This window comes from Tasmannia lanceolata, unplaced genomic scaffold (assembly GCF_043159265.1).
Source record: "Tasmannia lanceolata isolate RefF3 unplaced genomic scaffold, GAP_Taslan_0.1 ptg000037l, whole genome shotgun sequence".
In the NCBI taxonomy this organism is placed as follows: domain Eukaryota; kingdom Viridiplantae; phylum Streptophyta; class Magnoliopsida; order Canellales; family Winteraceae; genus Tasmannia; species Tasmannia lanceolata.
Genome location: NW_027518714.1, coordinates 53789557 through 53812964, shown reverse-complemented (window position 1 = coordinate 53812964; position 23408 = coordinate 53789557). Strand labels below are relative to the sequence as shown.

The window sequence follows — 23408 nt, the reverse complement described above, 5'->3', positions numbered from 1 at the left end:
GGGACCTAGCTTCCAACAGAAGCTAAGCTTGGCACCATCGAGCTTTGCTGGGAAGACAGATATGGCTCTGTTTGGATGCCACATGCAAGGCACCCACCCTCAAGCCATTTTCAAGCAAAAAAAAAAAAAATCACTCTTCAACAACTTTATGGTGCTTCGTTGCCAATGTCGCATCGAAATCCCTAAAATTTATTAGACAAGAAATAGGTGTAATAATTGCATGTTTGGTGACGTTCGGCATACATCTTTCCATATGAAATATCCCAAAAAGGAAGAAATTTCATAGGTCCCCATCTATATCTCTCTCTCTCTCACCATATCCTTCTCCGTCTCCCGGTTAACTTTGCACCCAACACAAGGACTTTACTTGGCTTCACAAGGGTGTAACCCCCCGGTCTTTACTTGCCCAAAGAATGCTTAAGCATCCAAACAGAGCTAGAGTTGCTTCCGAACAAAATCCAATTCTCAAATGATCCTCGGGAGGAACTTGTCTTTCTAAGCTCCCCCAAAAAATAAAAAATCACATTGACAACATATGAACATCTAAGATGGAGTTATAACTTGAAAGGGACAATTTAGTCATTTACATTTAAAAAAAAAGAAAAAAAAACGAAAGAAAGAGAAGCAAGCATCAAGCGATCTTCAAGGAAAACTTCTCAACTGGCATCCTTTTCTTGGAGCGAAAGACAGAGATACTTCATGCGAGATTGCAAAAGTCACCTTATAAAGCATTGGAGGGCATTTTAGTGATTCTGCTAAAAAAAATTAGAACCTGGAAACCTGGATTCCCTGTTATACCCCCTCTGTTTTTCTTCTTAATCAAACCCAATACAGAAAAAAAAATCTCAGCAACTAAAAGAAGAAGAGCTCTCTCTTAGAATCCTTGTAAGAGAGAAAGGAAAGAGAGATGGAGAGAGGTGGAAACCGAGTATCAAGAGGAATGATTCCTCTACTTGCTGTTCATGCCTTTAACGAGTATTACAGACAAGAGAGAAAGCCTCCTGTAACAGCAGGGCTTCTCATCACCAATACCCTCATCTATCTAAGGCCTGCTTTTCTCAATAATATTCTTCCTGCCCTCGATGAGGTCTGGTTCAATCCCCATCTCATTGTCAAGGTATAAAAAAAAGTTCCCATTTCATTTCTTTATGTTTCCACCGACTCACCTTTTCTCTGGTTTTATTTTGTGTGTGTAGAACTTGTTTCGATGTGGAGAAATATGTTTTTTAGTTGTTCTTTAGTTGTAATCTGTTAAAAAAAAAACCCATTTTGTTCCTCCCCCTCTTTCTCAATTGGGTGGTGGTGGTGAATGTGGGCTTTGATCATTTTGCATATGTTTGATGGTAGAGAAACAGTTTAGGTTTCTTGCATGCATGTGTTGTTAGAGATCTGGGTTTTGGTCACTTTTTGAGGTTGCTTGGTATAGAAATATGTTTTGGGTACCATGTCTACCATTCAAAAAAAAAAGTTAAAAGAAAAAAAAGAAAGAAATGTGTTTTGGTTTTTTTTTCCCCCATCTATCTGATGGTACAAAATTGTGTTTTTGGCATAGTTGTTTCGGTTTCTTGAATGCATGTGTTGTTAGAGATTTGGGTTTTGGTCACTTTTTGAGGTTGCTTGGTATAGAAATATGTTTTGGGTACCATTCAAAAAATAATAATAATAATAAAGGAAAAAAAAAAGAAATGTGTTTTGGGTTTTTTCCCCCCATCTCTCTGATGGTACAAAATTGTGTTTCTGGCATAGTTTCCAGAGTGGTAAGCGAGTGCGGGAAGCGAGGGGTTTTGAAAAGAGAAAAAAGGGAAGTGAAAAGCTCTAAAGAAAGTAAGAGGAAATACGTAGGGAACGTCATTGAAAGTTAAAACAAAGCATGCAATAAGCCTCACTGGAAGCGAACGAGAAGTATATAGAAAGATTACGTGATAGTAAGTTACGAATGAAGGGTTGATGTAGGTAAGGATTACAAGTTGTAATCCCTTCTTAATTTAAAAAAAAGGATTACAAGTTTACGATTGTTTACGATTGCAAGTTTTAGGAATTTATAGACTCACATGTTTTAATCGCGTAGATTTAATGTTGGGCTTTTGAAAAAAGTTCCACGTAAGTTTCATTTGAAACATCATATGGGTTTTTTTTTTAATACGTACCTTCGACATTATCAAAAGGAGTAAATGCTCTTTTAGGGAAAAAAAAGGAAGCATACTCTTTATTAAGATGAAATGAGTAGGAAGCATGTGGGAAGCGTGCTTCCCCTAAAATTTTGAAGCGAGAAAAACTTAGCTTCCAAGGTGAGTTTCTAGGGAAGCGAGCTTCCCATCCAACTAGGAAGTTTCCGGGAACTATGGTTTTGGGTGTTTGCATGAACCGATCCATTTGGGCGTCTGATTGCATTCATTTAGAATTGGAGGGTTATTTCCATTTGAGGGTGTCCGAAATTGTAATTTCCTATGTATTGAACTTGTTTGCTTAGATGAAAGATGGAATTAGAGAAAGACATTAATTTACTTGAAGTGAAATGGAGGTAACAGTGTTCTATTTCTTAAAGCAAACCCTGACTGAACTCATTAACAAGAAAGAAAATTTCTTGAAAACTGTAGGAGATAAAGGCAAACACTGATTGAATTCACTAATAAAAAATTAGGAAACTTGAAAAAAACACATTCAAGTGAGTTTCTTCTGAAGTAATGAAGGTGCACTTATATATTTATTTATTTTTGAATGGCTGCATTCATATATTTATAAGAAAAAGAGATCAAAGAAGCGCCAACTGAAATGGTTAATCAGAAAGTAGGGGTATGGGCGGACATGCATTGACACAAATAAGTGTATAATTATAGAATCATATGGTCTTTAGCTATGAAGCCGGTCATTTTTCGGGAAGATATATTTGTTTCAGGGATTAGGATAGATAATAGCTAGGATTGTCTTTGTTAATAGTATCCTTGGAGATTTTTGAAAATATGTAAGAATTTGTCTGCATAGTGTATACTGGTCAAGTGGTCATCTTTGTTTATTATTTTATTCAATTGCCTAAATATGATAAACTGAAGGCATTCCTAGCTATTATTAGGTGGTGATATGTGGGATTCCAGACTAGGAATATTGGAGGAGAATTGAGGAATTTTATGGCCTTGTTGGAGTGTGTTATGGCAATTTTTATACACAGAATCTTGGGACTTTTCTATTGTGTCAGAGATGTTTTTGTTAACTCAATAGAAGTAGCGCTTGATGAAGTATATAAATAGCTCTTGTTGGGGTTTTGCTAGTACTCTTTATGCCACTCACATTTCCGATAGTATGGCTGACTTCTTGAATTTTGTGAAGCGGCATTATCCCGTGGATCCTCCTCTTACTGCTGCGCAATTCACTTGGTCAAATCATCAAGGCTCTGTTTGGTTTCCAATACTTAGGATATACCGGGGCTTATCCATGGCTTTGGGGGTTGCACATCAGCGTTTTAGTTCGTTTGGTTGCCAATGTATGTAAGAAACACTAGGAGATGGCTTGTGATGTCAGCGGGCTGCGGCTGAGGTGGCAGCCATGCCACATCACTGAAAGGCAACTCAAAAAGGGGGATTTTTTTTTCAAGGAAAGCCAAGATTTACGAATACGCACATTGCAGGTGAAATAAAGAAAGAGCTGGTTTCCATCTTCGTACTCTTTCCATTTTTCATACCAGTAAAATTTGGTTTCATTGGATTCAAGTTCTGGTAAGATTCCAGTTTGGTCTAGTTTCCATTTCATAGTCTTTCCATTTTTTTCAAACCAGTAAAAACCTATGATTTGTGGACACGGACACAAAGTGTCAGACACGGCAAACTCCAAAAAGTTAGAAATGGGGACACGGCTAAAATAGAAAGTACATGTAATCATGATTTGTGGACATGGATTTGTGTGCCGAGTTTCGACACGCATAACTGGTACTGGTATCTGACATGGCAACCCCTAAAAATCTAGAAATAGTGTCACACTCATACACGTACATACATATAAAGTTACTAACACTTCTAGTAGTACATTTAAAAGTGTCCAAAGGAGTGTGGACACGGGTGTCATGTCGGACACGACACGTGTGTTGGCAATAAATTCAAAGTGCCGGCCAAATCATAGGTAAAAACTGGTTCATTGGATTCCAGTTTTGGTAAGATTTCAGTTTGGTCAGGTTTCCATTTTCGTAATCTTTCCATTTTTTCAAACCAGTAAAAACTGGTTTCATCGGATTCCAGTTCTGGTTAATTACTTTTTTCGTAATATTTCCATTTTTTCAAACCAGTAAACACGGGTTTTCATTAGATTCCAGTTTGGGTTTATTACTTTCCATTTTCTTACATGGTTTGTATTGTGGTATAACGTGATGGGAAATATCCAGGTATTTTCTGTCTATTCCAGCATTCTACTGGGAGAAACCAAGCAACCAAGCAACATTTTTACCTGGGAAATGCAAAGAGTATTTTGCTTGTCTCCTCCCAGTTCCCACTTTTCGCCTATACTCTACATGCAACCAAACAGAACCCAAGGTACTCCCATTTTGAGAAGGCTTTATAAGTTCCATCCTTGTAAAGGACTTTTTGTCCGTTTCCCACGGGTCTTTTCTGTTTTCCCTGCCATGGACAATCTCTGATCACTATCCCATCATGCTCGAGTCAGCAGTGGGTTCGTGGGGCCTAGGTCCTTTCCATTTTGGGTGGGAGTGGCTGAAGGAACATTGGTCATGGGATAAGGGAGTTACTTCTCAATTGGTGGTGTGAGACATGAGACAACAATGGCAGGGAATGCTAGCACCCACTTGTCCAAAAAGCTATTGTTCATCAAAAGAGACCTTATGGCTCAGAATAAAGGCAGACGTCCAAAGTTGAAAAGAGAAGCATTGTCCATAAACCCATTGGGGCTTTGGATAAGGAGGGACGCCCCCCCCCCCCCCCCCCCCCCGTTGTTAGAGGACGATAGACGAGGGATGCCTTCTAAGAGGAGAGAGGAGTTGAGGAGGCTAAGTCCCCTGATAGCCTAGGGATGCCTTCTAAGAGGAGATGAGGAGGCTAAGTCTGGAGATCAAATGGCGGGAAAGGGCTTCTTTTGTAACATTGTGATATAACCCAAGGATCATCGCAACTCTCTCTTTCCACGAACAAGGACCGAATCTGATCACTATCCCATCATGCTTGAGTCGGCAAGGGGTTCGTGGGACCCAATTCCTTTCTATTTTGAGTGGGAGTGGCTGAAGGAACATGGGGTAAGTTACTTCTCAAGTGGTGGTGAGACGACAGAGGGAATGCTAGCACCTGCTTTTCCAAAAAGCTATTATTCATCAAGAGAGACCTTTAAGGCATGTAATAAAGGCCGGCGTCTAAATATGAAAAGAGAAGTCCATAAACCCATTGAGGCTTTGGATAGGAAGGAGGGATCCTCCCGTTGTCAGCGGACGTTAGCCGAGGGATTCCTTCTAAGAGGAGCTGATGAGGCTAAGTACCCTGAAAAGTCGAGGGATGCCTTCTAAGAGGAACTGAGGAGGCTAAGTCAGCCATTCAGGAGATCAAATGACGGCAAAGGTCGAGAGATGTGGTTAAAGAAAGGTGATTAAAACACCATCTTTTGTAGTATTTCGAACGACCAAAAAATAATAATAATAAATAAAATAATACCAATTTGATGTAGGAAAAACCCAAAGAGTATGAATCAAGAACCTTAACCGAGGGTCCTTAGTTGAATTGGAAAATACAGATCTAATTCTTACAGGAAACATAGAATGTGAAAGACAAGGGACTACATTTTGCTCGTTAGGTCCTTAGTGGGAGACAATTGTTGCCACATGTGTTGTGTTGCTGAGGAGACAATTCACCACTTGTTTATTCGGTGTGTTGTCTCTTCTTGGTTGTGAAGATTCACTTTGTCCTTGGAGCTTCACGAGTTATATTGAAACCCTTGACAGAGCTGATTGGGTTCTTCCTAGGGTAACGTCCTCTGGAATTTGTGCTCCCCAACCATTCTTTAGACGATTTAGAGGGAGCGAAATACTAGGGTGTTCGAGTGGAAGTCCAACGCTGTCGTTCCATGTATTGTTCGTGCTTTAGTTGTATCATCCAGTGTGTGATGGTGAACATGATGTTCACTGGTATGTTGGGGGATGAGCTTAGGTCGTCATGGGTTTTTTACTGCTTTAGTTCTTCGAGAGGACTCTCCATCCCTTGGTAGTCCCTTTTCGTTGGTTTATTTAAACTGAATTTTGATGGTTCTAGCATTAGGAGCCCGGGTCCTGCTAGAACTGGCAGCATTATAAGAGATACACCTTGGTGCTGCTACATTTGCCTATTTGGACCATATCATCTGCTAGAATTCAAATGAAGTTGACGTTCTCGCACTCAGATGGGGAATCAAGCTTTGGACAAAGTCACAGATTGAACCTTTGATCATGGAGAGAGACTCGCAGAATGTGATTAGATGGATACAAAGGCAGTGAGGCTTATCCGTGGAGATTGCAGATGTCATGGAGGAGCCTTTGTCTATTTCCGATCTTTATCGGATAGTGAGACCAAAGTTCAATCATATGAAGCGAACCACAAATGCTATTGCATATAGACTGTTAAAAGAAGGATTAGAGAAGGCAGATGTCTGTTTTAGTACGTCTTTAGCAGTGTAATATGCGGCTTTTATTGTACTGGGATGTTAGCTGACATCATGGGGGACATCTTGTCCCCTTTCTTTGTATTCAGTTTGTTTTCTTAATAGAATTGGTTACTAGTCATCTTTCAAAAACAATTGGAGGAGCCTTTATACATTGTTTGTGGGTCCGAGGTTTCGTTTTAGCAGATTAGGTGACCTGCCAAGGACATTGCAGATGAGTCAGCTTGGGTGGGGATGTCTTAGTAAGTGTTGGTTATTCCGGTTCCTACCTAGGGATGCGCATATTTGACCTAGTGTTTGTCTTTCTTTTTTCATTCTTTTCTCTTTTGTGACCATCACTGTCTGTTGTTGTCTCTGTATATTCTTTGTACCACCAGTGTTTGTTGGGCATTTCTCAATTGCTTCTCCTTGTGTTTCCTGTGTCACATACTGTTTCAAGTTATGCTTATTTGCCTACTTCACATATCGTTACTCTCCATAACAGCTACGATTATGCCCTTATAACAACAAAGCAGAAAACAAAGAAATGGAATATCGATTAAATAAATAAAAAAAATGGAATCATTAAAAGAAGGAATATGTCAAGCCAATGCAAAGATGTTGAATGAAAGGAAAGATGGGAGTTATTACAAAAAAAGGGAAAGATGGGAGTTATTACAAAAAAAGGGAAAGACGGCTGTTTTAGGCCCTTGTATAGATCCTTTTCGCATTTAAATATTTATACTAGTTTTGTTCTCTAAGTGACTTAAGAGCACAGATTTTTTCTCTCTCATATGATGGTGGTCTTGAATAGGAGCGTTTTGGGTATAGCACAAGCCTAAATGCAACAGCATTTATCTTATTTTCTCCAAAGCCCAAAACTGCACCAATTTGTAAGAATTTGTAATCGGACTTCTATGGGCCCAATTGTGATTTTATGTACATTGCTTATGAATATTTTCTCTTCAGTTGATCTGCCACATAAATCTCTTTCTCCAATGGATCATTTGTACTGGACACATTTCTCACTTTTGTCATTACACTTGGTTATGCATTTTTTCTTCATCTTATGCTGTTCTTGATTCTGCTCGAACAGAACCAGGATCTCAGGCGCTTTCTCTTATCAGCTTTCTACCACATGGGCGAACCCCATCTAGTCTACAACATGTTGTCACTGCTGTGGAAAGGGATCCAGTTGGAAAATTCAATGGGGAGCATTGAGTTTGCATGCATGGTTGCAGAATTACTCGCCATGTCCCAAGGTATCACACTCGTCTTAGCAAAAGGTCTACTATTATTCGATTATGATAGAGCCTACTACAGCGAATACTCTGTCGGATTCTCTGGCGTCCTCTTTGGGATGAAAGTAGTTCTCAATTCTCTATCCGATAACTACACTTCTGTGCATGGAGTGATAGTCCCCACACGTCACGCTGCCTGGGTTGAACTGATCCTCATTCAACTATGTGTGCCGGGCGTCTCATTCCTCAGCCATCTTGGTGGGATACTTGCTGGACTCATTTACCTTCGCTTGAGGCGTTCCTATTCAGGCCCTGACCCACTCACTACCATTGTTAGAAAATTCATTGGAATTCTAAGATGGCCTTTAAGGTATGTTCAGGGCTTGTTTAGGTTCCGTCGGAGGAGAATTTCTGGCAGTGGGACTGTTGGAAATCGGACAGGGAGGAATATGTCCAGCACGTGGAGGTGTCCAGCTTGCACTTTTGATAATTCTATGTGGTTGAGCATGTGCGAGATGTGCGGAACAGAGAGGGAGGGCAATGGGCTGTCCTATACTCGGCCATCAAATCGGATCCGCGACCTATCACTGGAAGAATTGCGGCGGCGGAGAGTTGAAAGATTTAGTAGATGACTTTGCGGCAATGGCTTGGGTTCAGTGTTGAAGTTTTGGTGTCCTACAAACTGTTGGCAGATGGTTTTGAGCCATATCTGATGGGTTTATATCTAGTATCAAACATTTGATAATGGCTTACCGGATTAAGTCAGAATCTAATTTCATTATGAACTTTTCAAACAACCTGGAATTATCTCCTTCATACAATAAAGTTCCTTGGTTTTAGTGAATGTCTGGCTAAAACTGAGCTGATTTGGCCAAGTCATGATTGAGCATGTCTTTTTTTAACTTTTGATAAACAGAAGGTCAAAAGAACTGAGGTATTGAACAGTGTTTAAAAGCTTGAACCTGAGTTGCTAGGGTGAATTGATTCGGGAAACTCTTGCCCAGCTCCTATTTGTTTTGGATTTTCAGAACTCAATTGTAACTCCAAAAGTGATTGTTTGACTCAAATTACATTTAAATTCCAGTCCAATGATCAGATTTGGACTCACAATCGGTTCTCAAAATCTAAAACAAACACAGCCTTTCAATTATGTGACTCCAAAACTTATCATTGGACTCAAAATTAAGAGCCCGTTTCACCTCCGTCATGACCAAGTGACTAAGTGTAATGCCGGAAAATCAGCCGTTCATTTTTTGGTGAATGGCTGGGATTAAAGACATAGCTTTTAGTGGGACTGATGTCAGCCCTTTCACAAAAAAGCGAAGGGCTAATTTTCAGGTGACGTATGAGAATTATATGATGAAAGGGGATACGAACATGCAAAGGTGGTACGATGGCGGTACCACCCTTGATATTTGATCCAACGGAAGCTGCTCAAAAAGTGAGATGCTGTTGGATCAAATATCAAGGATGGGATGATGAGTTACGCAACTGCGTTGATATGGACTCCAAAATTAATCGTAAATTCGAGTTGATATGGACTCCAAAATTAATCGTAAATTCGAGTCCAATAATCAGTATTGACTCACGATTGGTTCTCAAAATCCAAAACAAACAGTGTGGACTCCTTTGCAAATTGCAATGCAAGGTACTTTGCATTTCAACTGTTTAAAAATTAAAATGGTTTGGTTAAAATCCTTAAAGCAGTTGAGCCAGAGAAGAGAGAGCATGGTTTTTGGGTAGTCTTCATGTTGAAAGAGTCCAAGGGATATTTTTTAAGAACCCTAGGAAATGGGACAAAGACACTGTACGTCTGTTTGGTTGCACAAAAGTGGGTATGTCTTAGGAGTTTTGCTTGGCATTTGAGTGCCACATCAGCAAAACACCTTGGTCGGTTGCCAATATACCATTGAAATCCATGGAGACTACCAGGGATATCTCCTGATTAATCATTGCTTGTCTGCTGATTTTCCTACTAAAATCGAAGCCAAAAACCATGAAAAGGTGATTTTTAGTTTGGATTTCTTAGAAATATGCTCTCTTTCTCAATATATTGGTAATAACACTCCTCGCTGCTGCTCTACCCTACCAAGTAGTCAACCAAACACTACTTACCACTATTCTACGAAGCAAGTTCCATGTAAACCTAACGCTTGTCTCCTCCCTTTTGACTACTTACATCACTACTCTACAAGATAAATACATGCAACCAAACATACATATTGAAATCCATCCATGGAGACTAATATCTCCTGATTAATCATTGCTTGTCTGCTGATTTTCCTACTAAAATCGAAGCCAAAAACCACAAAAAAGTGATTTTTAGTTTGGATTTCTTAGAAATAAGCTCTCTCTCTCAATATATTGGTAATAACACTCCCTACCAGTACTCTGCTCTATCAGGTAGTAAACCAAACACTACTTACCACTATTCTACGAAGCAAGTTCCATGTAAATCAAACACTTTCTCCTCCCTGTTGACTACTTACACCACTACTCTACGAGGTAAATACATGCAACCAAACATACAAAGAATGTAAGATGAGGAATGGCGTTCAGCAAATCCGACCCGTTCCACCCGTTTCTCACTTTCTCCCATTTGTCTCTTGAGAGACTTTTGGAGTAAGATTTACACTGATTTTTCAGGCAAGATTCTGTTCAGCCCATTTTGCCCACGCTGGAAATCTAAAAAACACCAAAATGGCTGATTGGGGAAATGATAAATTCGCCCCTTTTCTTTACATGGGACAGCCGGCTTCAGTGTACGTGGCAATCAGGTCCATTGAACCCTTCCCACGTGAATTACATCCGCTCATATGCAGTCATAGATACACTGGAGCTGGCTGTCCCAAGTAAAAAAAGGGGTGGATATATCACTTCCCTTGTTTTAGACCTTTATGATACTGAAAATAACATCAAACCCAGAGTAAAAATAAAGCTGGATTTTTAATGCTACTTAAGTACAAAATTATTGCCAAAAATCAGAATAAATATCAGGGTAAATGATGAATATGTCCCAAACTAAAGCATATAACATTAGAATCACTAAACAGCCTTTTAATGTAGTTCTTCACTCATGAGGTTGAGAATTAGCAAAGCCTAAAACAGTTTTAACAGCATGTGGAGCTCACTTTGATGATGATGTTTGTTGTCGACCATCTGGGATTGCAATAAGAATCATAGGCTTTGAAGGTCTGAGGTAGGGAAAATCACAGCGGAAGTATCCCTTCCTCTCCAACTGCACGATTTCTCCGTGCTTCAAATTACGCATGTTTGAATCCCCAAGGGCTGCTGTTTCTCGTCTCGTGCACGGGTTCAGAACATCAAGAAAATCTTCTCCCTCTTCCAGCTGCAGTATTGAATTAAATAGATACTTAGATTAGGCACTGTAATTAAGAAGAACCTTCAGAAAGCACAAAGTTTCACAGAGGACATAAAAAAAAGTTAATGATTTACTGAAAGGAGAGCAACAATTGCCCAGTGCTTTGCTAGCTAAATTGCGCGCCATGCTTTGGCACTTTAGGCAACAACAAATTTTTTTTTTTTTTTTTTTTTTTGAGTAGCAACAAAATTTATTAATCAGTCCAAATTTACACTAAGACCTAATTGAGGTGACCAGGCAACAACAGAGAATCGGGAATGAGCTGAAAAGATCGAAACCATAAAAATACACTGAAAATTACAAACTGCAGATTTCAACTGCCTATCTAATGTTTCTAAGCCCTATCACAGATGCTCTTAATTGCCAGTCCATTTAGTTCAAGCCACATCTCCAGTTCATAGTCTTTTGGTGCTGGTCTTTCATCCATTGAGGAGAGAGGTTCCTCTTCGAAGCTTCTTTAGATGGTTCTCTAGTACATCAGGAACTTTTTCAAAGATATCTGCTAGCTTCCATGGAAATCCATGCCTCTCTTTACACCATATGATCATGTTAAGATAATCCCCTTCAACGAAGGATTCCTCACATAAAAATGGAATCTTTAAAATGGAATCAAAAGTCTCACCCCTTGTCTAAGGGCCAACGCTTCTGCCTCAGTAGAGGTCTTCCCTCCCACTGGACCGGAGAATGTGTGTAAATAATTTCACCACTACTATTGCCACTAATTCCACCTAATCCTGTGTGTCCCATATTTCCTTCGCTTGCGCTGCCAAAGTTCATCTTTATGCATCCCAGCAGAGGCTGTTTCCACCTACGCACTTTCTCAAGCTTAGAAACAGCACTTAAATAAAAGTTTCATTTCCTCCTAATCATTAACACCGGCACTTCTTTAAAACAGTTTATCATTAAAGCCCACTCCACCACTCTCCCATCGGATATTCTTCTTTAACGTCTTAGAATCAGTACTTTTCCTTCAAAGGTTTTCCCATTCCTCTCGAACCAAATTATCCACATTGTAGCTAGAAGACAGTTTTCCAAGAGTTCTCCCTCTCGTCAACCAATGCCCTTCCACACAGAGATAAAAGAGTCAATAGATTTTGGCACCACCCACCTACACCCGAACATAGAAAAGACAAGAACTACACATTTCAGAAGCAACTAAACATTGGATATGTGGTTCATTGACTCTATACACATGCCACATAAACTCTGCATGCTCTGGTTCCTAATAATGACATGATCCCGTCGAACATGCTGCCCAGCAGAAATCTAGCACTCGTGGAGGAGCTGGAATGACCAAATCGAAGCAATCTTATCCCCTTCCACTCCTCTGCCTATCAGTGTCACATACATAGATCTAACAGAAAATTTTCCATTTGACGCTTGTGTCCAGATCCAACGGTCATCCTACTGCATCCTCACAAAGGTAATAATCAATATCTTCATCAGTGCAGCCGCTACGTCCACTTCCCAGTCCATAAATCTTCTTCTAAAGATTTTTTTATTTCAAAAAAATAAAAATAAAAATATAAACCTTCTTCTAAAGATGGGACCCAATACACTCACATACCTTATAGTTTGTATCGACTATAGAGAGCTTACCACCCCGTTCTTGTGAACAGCCAACCTAAAGTAGTTTTCAGCATTGCTATCCACATTTCTCCATATGCCTGAACCCTCTCCCCCAACAAGTCTTCTTAAGGGCTCCACCCATTTTTTTTACCCTATGTTTCTTCACAATAATTTATCTCCACAGACTCAATTCCTCTGCTCCGAACTTCATTTTTTTAATGTTTCCGCTCCGAACTTCATATGCCTGAACCCTCTCTTTTTGGTTTACAAACAATATCCCATGCTACCAAATGAGGCATGCGGCTTTCTTCCCCATCGTTCGATAAAAAATACTTTCTGACTACTCTCCATTCCGTCCAAAATACCACATAGGCATGAGAAAAGCGACATGAAAGAGGGAAGATTGCAAGTGCCGATTTTATCAGTGCTATCCTTACCCCAAGTGATAGCACCCCCTCTTCCAAGACGAGAGTTCTCTTTCAAATGTCTCAACTACAGGGCTCCATAATGTTTTATTCGGCTTCCCTACACACAAAGGCTGGCCTAAACATGAGCTAGACAGATCCACTTTGGCACACCCAAATATGTTAGCAATGTCCTCCACTAACCGAGCATCAACTATCCCATAACTACTATTTTTTTTTGAGAAATAGGCTATCACATAACTACTAAGTTGAAAAAATCCACCCGCTGTATTTTCCATCATTTTACTTATAGCTTCAACCACTATTGTGAAGAGGAACAGTGAGAAGAGAACACCCTATCTTAACCTTCTCAAGCTTTTGAAAAAGGCACTGGGGGATCTATTAATAAGAATGGATAACCAAGCTGATGATCTGCATGCTTTCATCCATTGGAGTCTACCGCTATCCAATGCCCAATCCCCAATATAGAGACCAGGAAATCCCATTCCACCTCTTCTTTCTTGTGAATTAATGTTATAAAAGATGTGACACATCCACTATTCAAGCTAGCTTTCTGATAGAACTCTTTAAATACACCCAAGATATCATCCTTCTAAAAGGCCAGCAGTTATGATAGAATGCCAGGCGAAATCCATCCGGTCTTACACCTTTAGGGGCCATTAGGATACGCGGATTTTAGAATCCGGGATTTCTTCAAAATTGTAGCTAAGAGACAAGAGAAGTGGACCAGCCGACGTTTTTGACTCATTTTGACTTCTCGCCCTTCTTTCCGACAGCAAGAGAGTAGCAGATCCTCCCATATTTCCAGGTTTTAGACATCTCAGGATGCAGGAGAGATTTTTAAAACCTGAATTTCTCACTTAAAATCCAAGAAACGCTGTCAGGACAGCATACAGCTGCTTGATCATGAACCCTCTTTTACACTGTTTTCAAACTAAAAACCTGGATTCTAAAATTCACGTATCCAAACGGCCCCTTAGTGTTCTATCCTCTTTGGGATTATATGGGGTTTCCCAGCAACTTTGTTAGATCTTTTTGAGAGTTGGGCCTTAGTCCCATGGAGTCTCAAAGGTAAGATTCTCTGGAATGTATCCCTCCTAGCTACCATTTGGGTTCTATGGAAGGAACGCAATGCTAGAATCTTTAAAGGTTACTCAAAGGGAGCCTGGTTTCTTTTCAATAAGGTGATTGGCTTAACTATTTCATGCGTGAAAACGTTAGAATCTTTCAGATTTGTCTCGGCATATGACTTGTGGCATGGTTGGAGAGAAATATGTAGCGCATCCAGTATCAAACCCAAAGTGGTCCAAACATGGTCCCCGCCGTCTCAAGGAATCCTCAAACTGAATTTTGATGACTCGAGCTTGGGGAATCCGGGCCCCTCAGGTATTGGTGGGCTATTAAGGAATGAGAATGAGAGGTGATTTGGGCATTTCGTGGCCCAATAGGGGTGGCAGACTCTAACGAAGCGGAAGTCTGAGCCATTCACAGAGGAATTATTTTTCTTCAAAGTGAAGACCTAAATATGGTAGTGGTAGAAGGGGATTCACTCAATAAAATATGAGTCCATAAAATCAAACGATCTCCAACAAAAAAAAAGTATGCAACCTCAAAAGAAAAAAAAAGTTCTTTCTTGACCCCAGGCTTAAGGACTGTAAATTTTGGATTACACATCTCCATTCAGTCCTGAAATTTTCAGATGTTTTCCTTTGTTTTCCATCACAAATCTAAACCATATTTCCGTCATTAAACCTATCTTTGTTGTGATTATTTTCTTTCTTGATTTCTGATCCTAATTTCCCATCCATATTCATTCCTATCTTCTTCTTTTTAATTTTGATATTCACTTTATAAATCCCCCTACATCAAGGAGCATGGGGCTCCTATGAGTGTTTTGATGGTGATGCCATGACTCAACCCATTGACTCCCCTCTCATGGTCATTGAGGACAGATGAGAAGTGTCAAACTGAATCCGTGAAGTGTCAAAAAAACCCAAGCGTCTGACACAGGTGCTTCACCCATTCAGAAGAATCCATGTAACATAGGTTAAAATGAAATCCATGTAACATACGTTAAAATGCTATATGGGCACCGAAGAAGAGGACTTGGCCTTTCCACCAGATGTGTCTCTTTCCAAGAGGAAGATGAATTAGGGGGCCACTTGTTTATTACTGCAGATTGGGAGATCTACTAAGGCTTGGAGGTGCAGTCACCTTGGATCTTTGGGCCGCACCCTTTGACAGATGGCTCTCGATGGAAGGAGAAAAATGGCAGAACCTTTGAAGAAAAACAGTCTTCCATCAAGAAGTTGATTTGAGATATAAAAACCAGCATCATGAGTTCAATGGCTAGAGAGAAGTTTAAAGGTTACTTCTACCAAGATTTCATGCATAAATGGAATGAAATTCTCCATGAGATCATTCCAAAAAAGGAAACTAAAGCTAATAGAAGCCACCACCTGGAAATTCTGTCAAGCTTAATTTTGATGGATGTTCCCCATTGAGATCATTCCAAAAAAACCTACCGTGTTGGATGAGTTTTTTCGGGGATCTACGGGAGATGTGATCTTATCATACCCGGGACCGATAGGAAGAGATGATTCTAATGAGGTCGATATACGAGCACTTCTCACGGGAATCAGAATTAATGGAACCTTTGTTATTGATGGAGATTCATCAAATGTGATTTTTCATCAAATGTGATCTTTTGGGCTGCTGGAAGAGCTCTTCTCACAGGAATCAGAATCAACAGAACCCCTGTTATAGAGGGAGATCCATCAAATGTGATCCCTTGGGCTGCTGGAAATAGCACCGGCCAGTGGAGACTAGCATCATTTATCAACAATATTGTAGAAAGTTGTAGAGAGGTGTCAATGCCTCTCGTGTTCCGTGAAGTGCTAATGGTTTAGATGATTTTCTAGCTAAGCTGGGTGTTAGTACTTAGTAGTCTTCTTGCCTTTTCTTAATAATATGCTGTTATCTTTCTTCAAAAAATAAAATAAATACTCAAAAACATCAGACAAAAATAACAGAGTCCCAAGGTAATCAAGAGGTTCAACAAATCGTAGTCTCTCAGATATTATAAATTGTAGTAACTTGCAAATTAATCATGTTAAATAATCTCCTCTCTAGACCCCACCTCAACTCAACTCAACTAAGCCTTTGTCCCAAACTAGTTGGGGTCGTCTCTAGACCCCACCACTTGATAAAATATGACCAGCTTAAAACAGCGCTTGAGATCGGATATGCAGAATGCTATGACAGTATGACATATAAGGAAAATTACAAACTAGCTCCTAGGGAAAAAAAATAAAAAATAATATTTATGCAGTAAAATTTGGGCAGTATGTAAGATATCAGTAGGTTGAAAGTTGGAAAATACCTTCTTCTTTGTGATTAAGTAGTCAAATTCAACCAATGAAAGATTAACCAGCTCATCTGTTTCCGGTAGCCATGTAAGCTTCAATTTTGTGGTCTTAACAGAGCCTTCAAGGTGCAAAACTCCCACCAAACATGTGACATTTCCATCTGAATCCTTCTCAATCTTTTTAACTATGGCATTCCCCCAATCCATTAATGTTATCTCCTCACCTTCTGAGATAGTGGCTGCATCAACATAGTCTATCCATATTTTATTGGTATATGTCGTAGCTTTTTGTCCAGCGCCCTCATACTTTTTATGTCTGGGTATGATTCTAACAAAAGGTTTTTCAGGGCCATCAGTTAATATCAACATTACACGCCGTTCTTCGAGGACAGCAGTATGCCTAGGACATATTGGATCAATAATCTTCTTATTGATGGTCCAAAGCTTATCCCATTCCATGAGATTGAGATTTTTTGAAGCACCCTGTGACATAAAGAAAATGTAAATTTTTGCTATTGGGGCGGGCAGTGAAACAAGTTAAATATGAAAAGTGTGAGAAATAAATAATACTACCTGTTGAAGAATAAATTGTATCAATGCCTCGATTTTCAGGCCTCTACGTACTATTCCTTGAACAGTTGGGAAACGAGGATCATCCCATCCCTCAACTTTTCCATTTTGAACAAACCAAAGAAGCTTGCGCTTGCTAAGAAGCGTATATACCATATTCAACCTGCTAAATTCATAAATTTGGACCTTGCGCAATCCCATGTCTTCAAGGATCATGTAATACTGTTCATTACGGTCATGATATTCGCTTGAGCGGAGGGCATGAGTCACACCTTCGATAGCATCGACAAATGGGCATGCAAAATCATATGTAGGATACAACTTATACTTGGAACCAATACGATGATGAGCAACCGGATGGCATCGATAATAAACTGGATCTCTAAGTGACTTATTAAGAGCCTGCATGTCTAATTTGCCCCGTACACAGCACTGAAGGCCTCTCTCAGACCCTGCGATCATTTCTCTCCACAATGCCAAATTCTCTTCCACGCTATTGCTCCTACATTTTGATTCAATACCATCCATTCTTTCTTTCTGCATCTGCTCTCGTGGTGTATCATCAACATATGCTTTCCCATTCATTATAAGACTTTCAGCCATTTCCATCAACTGCGAGAAATAATCTGAAGTATACGTAACAATGTCATATCTGATACCCAAAGTTTCAATATCTTTTAATATATTATCAACGAACTCATTGCTTTCCTTCGCAGGATTCGTGTCATCGAAGCGAATAATTAACCTCCCTTTGTATCTCTGAGCAAAATATTGGTTCAACAGTCCGGCTTTTGAATGCCCAATGTGAAGATAGCCACTGGGCTCTGGTGCAAACCGCAAGCATACCTCTCCGATTTTGGCCCCAGGAAGGTCAACCTCAAAAGACCCACCAGCTTTTTCTTTCTCAATAACTTCCCCATTATTCATATCCCCTTCTCTTGTCTTTGATGATTGATTGATACTTGGTTCCCTTTCCTTTGTTTTGATGTTAATAGGTTTTCCTAACCCTCTTTTTCCAACATAAGCTGTCGTGACCTCATTCAAAAGTATGCCATATTCTGATGCTATCGAATTGAACCAGCGAACTAAATTCTGATATTTCTTTGACTTCCTCAAACTCTCCCATCGTTGCCCAGCGCCTGCAAAATTCTGAATATTAGTATTACAAGAACCAGGCCAGACAGTAATAAAAAAAGAATATCCATTTTAAGAAAATAGATAGAAACATTGTGTAGCAGCGATAAAACTATGGAAGCGAAATTTTACCTGCAAGACCTGACCAGATTGCTATGTCGGCAATTGTCAAATTACAACCAACCAAAAACGTCCTAAGTGACAGATAACCATCCACATGGCTACATGCAGTCTCGAATTCTGAACCAGAGGAAAACATTGGTGCAAAGTCTAACCATTCATCAACCTGGAAAGGATGTTATGATTGCTAAAGCATCAACAATACTAAGCTCAAAAAGACGTTAAGGTAGCTTTGTAAAGTTAAATTTCATAAATATTTGGCAAATGGATAAAAAAATACCTGTCCAGATTCAAGTGCATCTTGCCCATAGAAATTGGAAATAGCCGCTACCCGACCAACATATCGCAGAAGTACATTGGTCCCATGCAATTCCGATCTGAAAAATAAATCAGGGTATTGTCATGATCAGATAGTCAGCCTCCCCATCAATCGTATATAAAATAACGCAGTCCCTAAAACGTTTATAACTGAATAAACAACAAAAGAGATGCCTAGAGACATGGAACAAAACGGAATAGAACCAGTTAACCAACATTATTTGAACTTCAAGTTAATTGATCATTTCTGAAAGATTTGGAATTCGCAGGGAAAACATAGAGAAAACCCAATACATTCTGGGGTGCTTTTGCACTATATTTATAGAGAATTTTTACAAGTGGTTCCCATACTCCCAAAGGAAATAGGAAAAATCAAGTCATATTAGAAAACTCCACAATTGAGCGAGCAGTTCAGCACGCTTATCCGCCGTTTGGATCCATGGATTTTATAATCCAAGGATTGTAAAATCCTAGATTTTATACACTAAAACCTCAATTTTAAAAGCTAAAACTTTGATTTTACAATCCTGAAAATGTACAATCAAGGTTTTAGCTTGTAAAATCCAGGTTTTAACTTATAAAATCTAAGTTCTAGCTTGTAAAATCTAGGATTGTATAATCCAAGATTTTATATGCTAAAACCTCGATTTTACAATCCTGAAAATGTACAATCAAAGTTTTAGCTTATAAAATCCAGGTTTTAACTTATAAAATCTAAGATCTAGCTTGTAAAATCTAGGATTGTATGATCCAAGATTTTATACGCTAAAACCTCGATTTTAAAAGCTAAAACCTGGATTTTAAAATCCTGAAAATGTACAATCAAAGTTTTAGCTTATAAAATCCAGGTTTTAACTAATAAAATCTAAGTTTTAGCTTGAAAAATCTAGGATTGTATAATTAAATATTATATACGCTAAAACCCGGATTTTACAATACTGAAAATATACAGTCAAAGTTTTAGCTTATAAAATCCAGGTTTTAGCTTGTAAAATCTAGGATTTTACAATCCATGGATTATAAAATCCTTGTACCAAAAAACATGTTAGGGTTTAAGAAAAACAGATAGCTGAAAAGAAACAGATTAAAGTAAACTACTACTAGTATAATACAATGCCCTAATAATCCAAAATTGGGAATTTTTAGAGCTCAGAGAATTGAAATTACCCGGAAGTGAATCGGAAAACGGGAACTGAGCCGGAAGGGAGACCGGAATCCGGTGATAGCGAAATCCCAGCGATTTTCGCGGCGGCAAGGACTGAAATCGGAGGATTTTCAGCAGAGAAAGCGATTGTGATCTCCATTTAGAATTTTGTACTTCAAAAAAAAAAAAAAACGATTTTTTAGGCAAATAATCAGAAATCTTATTCTCCTTATCTTAGGGCATCTATTCTAAAACTATAGCCTTTGTTTCTCTAATCTAAACCCCATTTTTCTTCTAGAAAGGTTTCTTTACTGCTGCTAAAAAAGGGATTTGAGAGCGAGACGAAGATTTGACACGAAAATGGAGGAGAAAGAAGAAGAAGAATGAGGGTTTTGATGGTGGTAGAAAACAATTTAAGAGAGGGAGAGAAGAGAATATTGTAGCGTAAAAATGGAGCGTTTTTAGTCCGTCCGATGGAAGGAACGGTTGTGATCGAAGGAACGTTTTGGGTTTCGTTCATGTTTATTAATTTTCAGGTATTCTCAATTCTAAGGCTGCAACAGGGTCGGGTTGGGTTAGGGTTTTGAACCCTAACCCAACCCTGGATCCTAATTTCTTGGCCCTGACCCGCCCTGATCAGGGCATAAGAATCCTCAACCCAATGCCTGTCCTGCAATCAGGGCCCTGACCCAAATAACCCTAGTGCTTACACCATATAAAATCTCCTCTTTCCTTCGCTGGGCCAGCCCACTTTAGTGTATTTTTTAATGCCCTTTTACTCTAAAATCAAAACCCCTCAAAAGGGGAAAAATCTCTTGGCTTTCTCTCAACAGGAAAGAGGGAAACAAAAAGTAATAGAGAAAAAAAAAATGGTGTCGGAGATTGGCTTACTTGTCACTGGCGGAATTATGGGGATTGGTCGGCCTCTCTTCTCCTTCTTCACCTCCTTCTCTTCTTGCAAGTAGAAACTCTAAAGAGAAGAATAGTGAAAAGCGTAGAGAGAAGTCACACAGCATATAAAATATCAATTCTTCTTAATCCCACTTAAGAGTCACACCCATACCACGTCTCAAAATCTTATATTATATAATATGGTGTAGTTATATGGTCCATGATCTTATTCTCACTATAATAATTCTCGAAGAAAAAAATATGACGAACAGTGCTGCAGTAGTACAGGCGGCTATCAATGATTCCATTTGAATTAAGTACTATCAATGGAACATTTTATGCCCATTTCTTTTAGTGTTATACTATCAATGGTTTTGCAAGGTCAAGTTTTTTTCCCTCAAAGTGATTCATCATGTTTTTCTCATAGCTGTGTTCAATATTCATTTCCCAGATCATCAAATATTTATTTCCGGGTCAGGGGTAAAGTGTAAACAGGGCCGGGTCGGGTCGGGTCGGTCAGGGCGGGTCAGGGGTAAAGTGTAAACAGGGTCGGGTCGGGTTTGCCCGGGGTATCAACCCTGAACCCGATCCGACCCGGAGTCAGGGCCTAAAAAATGCACCCAAACCCACCCTCAGGGTCGAATTTTCCAACCCTGACCTGTTCGGGCTGAGGGCGGGTCAGAGTTCACAGGGCCAGGACTGCACATGGTTCGGTCTGGTTCGGTTTAAGGGTGTTTCTTGAACGAACCGATCCCATCGGTTTGGAAAAAATCCAAACTGTAACCGAACCGAACCAAACCGATTTTGACCGGTTCTGTTTGGTTCAGTTCACGGTTTATCCGTTTTTTGACTTGTAACTACTCATCCATACAAAGAAGTCACTACTCATCCATTAGCAAATAAAATTAGCTTAAAATAATCTCACTTGCAAATAAGGAATGACTTTGGTAGCATCCAAACAGGCCGTAAACTGCTCTTAGTCTTGCACACATGTAGTCTCATTCACTAAATACATGGATCTGAAATATGAGAATGAGAAAAAAAAAACTTACCACTAAAAAAGGAGATGGTGGAAATCGGTGGGGAGATGCCGAGATGGTGGTGGTGGATTAGAGTTGCAGGGTAGTGGGTTAGGGCAATGAAGGAGGGTTTGAAGTGGGTTTTGAGTCAGGGATGGGTGGCTCCGTGGTGGATTTGGGATTTAATGAAGGTTTTGAAAAGGGGTTAGGCTTGGGATTAGAGGAGAAGAAGTTAGGGTTTGAATCTTTTGATTAGAGGAGACGAAGATGTTAGGGTTCGAACCTAGAGGTGTTAATGGGTTTGATGATAGGGAAGAAGATGCCTTGCACTTGTAGGTTGCAGCGATGCTATTTGGGTTGTTCTATGTTGCTGCTGTAGTTGTGGTGTAGGAGAGGTGAAAGAGAAGAGCAGAGCGGTTTGGGTCCTTTTTGGGTTATTGTTGGGTTAGGGTTAGAGTTAGGGTTAGGATTAGGGTCAGGTCAAAGGAGCTGATAGATATGGGTTTGGTTTTGCTACGAAATTATGAATGGGCCGAATGGCAAAAAATAGCCAAGAATTATATCTGAACCGGTCCGGTTCGGTTTTGGTAAGAATTGCCGGTTCAGTTCGGTTCGGTTTTTCGGATTAAAATTCTCTGAACCGTAAACCGAACCGATTTGATCAGTTTTGTGAATCTCGTAACCGTGACAAAACCGATAGGTATAAAAACCGAACCGGAAGGCCCAGTTCAGTTCGGTTTATCGGTTTAGGCGGTTTTTTGTGCAGCCCTACACAGGGCCAAACTTGCACCCCTACTCAATTCTATTGTTTGGTTCCACCCCTTGTTTCAACGAATCACAGAAATCTACTGTCTTTGGTTCAAATAAGGGTCTACACTTTTTTCACAATTCCTTTCATGTCCTACGAGTATTTAAGGCGCTGTTTGGATTGCTAGATTTGTTTTTAGAAAAGTTTGGAAAGGAAAAATATTTCTAAATTTTCCTTCTTTGTTTTTTAAACACAAAAAAGATGAACCCACCGTATTCAATATTTACTTAGAGGGACCATTAATTTTTGGAGGAATGCTAGACTCACAGGAGCCCTTGCAGAATAAGGGTATAAGGGCTCTTCCATTGGTCAATTTCCATTTATGATGGCACAAAAAATTACAATCATAACTCTCATAAATGAAAATTGACCAATGGGAGAGCCCTTGTACACTTTTTTTGCAAGGGTTCTTGTGAGTGTAGTATTCCTCTAATTTATGATAATATTCCTCTAAATTATCCATAATCATATCATTTCCCTCTAACTCAGGGAAAGAAAAATTTGTGAAATTTTTTTTTCCATAAGAAATGTTTTTCTTGCAATCCAAACATGGCTAACGCACATGAGATATAATCCTCTATAATTTAGGTTTCGAAGGAAAAAACAAGAAAAAAGAATATTTAAAAGAGAGTTTTCTTAAACCTCTGTAAACTGACATGCAATCATGATAGTCTCTTATTAAATCAAATCTTATTACTTAATTGTAGATAATTGATGATGTTGATCTAATGGACCACAAGTACCCTTATATGAAGAGACCATTTTGCCTCTGCATGAACTAAATAAAGGAAACTCATAAATTTCAATTTTTTGCTCATGAAAA

At 39.4% G+C, this 23408-nt stretch overlaps 2 protein-coding genes across 2 annotated transcripts; one reads left to right on the top strand and one right to left on the bottom strand.

Annotated features, from left to right (window-relative positions):
* The first annotated feature begins 677 nt into the window (after positions 1-677).
* On the top strand, positions 678-8682 carry LOC143860163 (rhomboid-like protein 14, mitochondrial). The gene is made up of 2 exons (XM_077370711.1): positions 678-1117; positions 7694-8682. Exons 1-2 carry the CDS (start codon positions 908-910, stop codon positions 8468-8470), a joined length of 987 nt encoding a protein of 328 aa, XP_077226826.1. The 5' UTR covers positions 678-907; the 3' UTR covers positions 8471-8682.
* A 2124-nt stretch (positions 8683-10806) lies between these two features.
* LOC143860162 (Glutamyl/glutaminyl-tRNA synthetase, class Ic) lies at positions 10807-20344 on the bottom strand. Its single transcript, XM_077370710.1, has 6 exons — positions 19891-20344; positions 18686-18782; positions 18418-18571; positions 17155-18290; positions 16597-17064; positions 10807-11187 (listed from the first exon to the last, which is right to left on the bottom strand). Exons 1-6 carry the CDS (start codon positions 20025-20027, stop codon positions 10966-10968), a joined length of 2214 nt encoding a protein of 737 aa, XP_077226825.1. The 5' UTR covers positions 20028-20344; the 3' UTR covers positions 10807-10965.
* Between the last annotated feature and the right edge of the window lie 3064 nt (positions 20345-23408).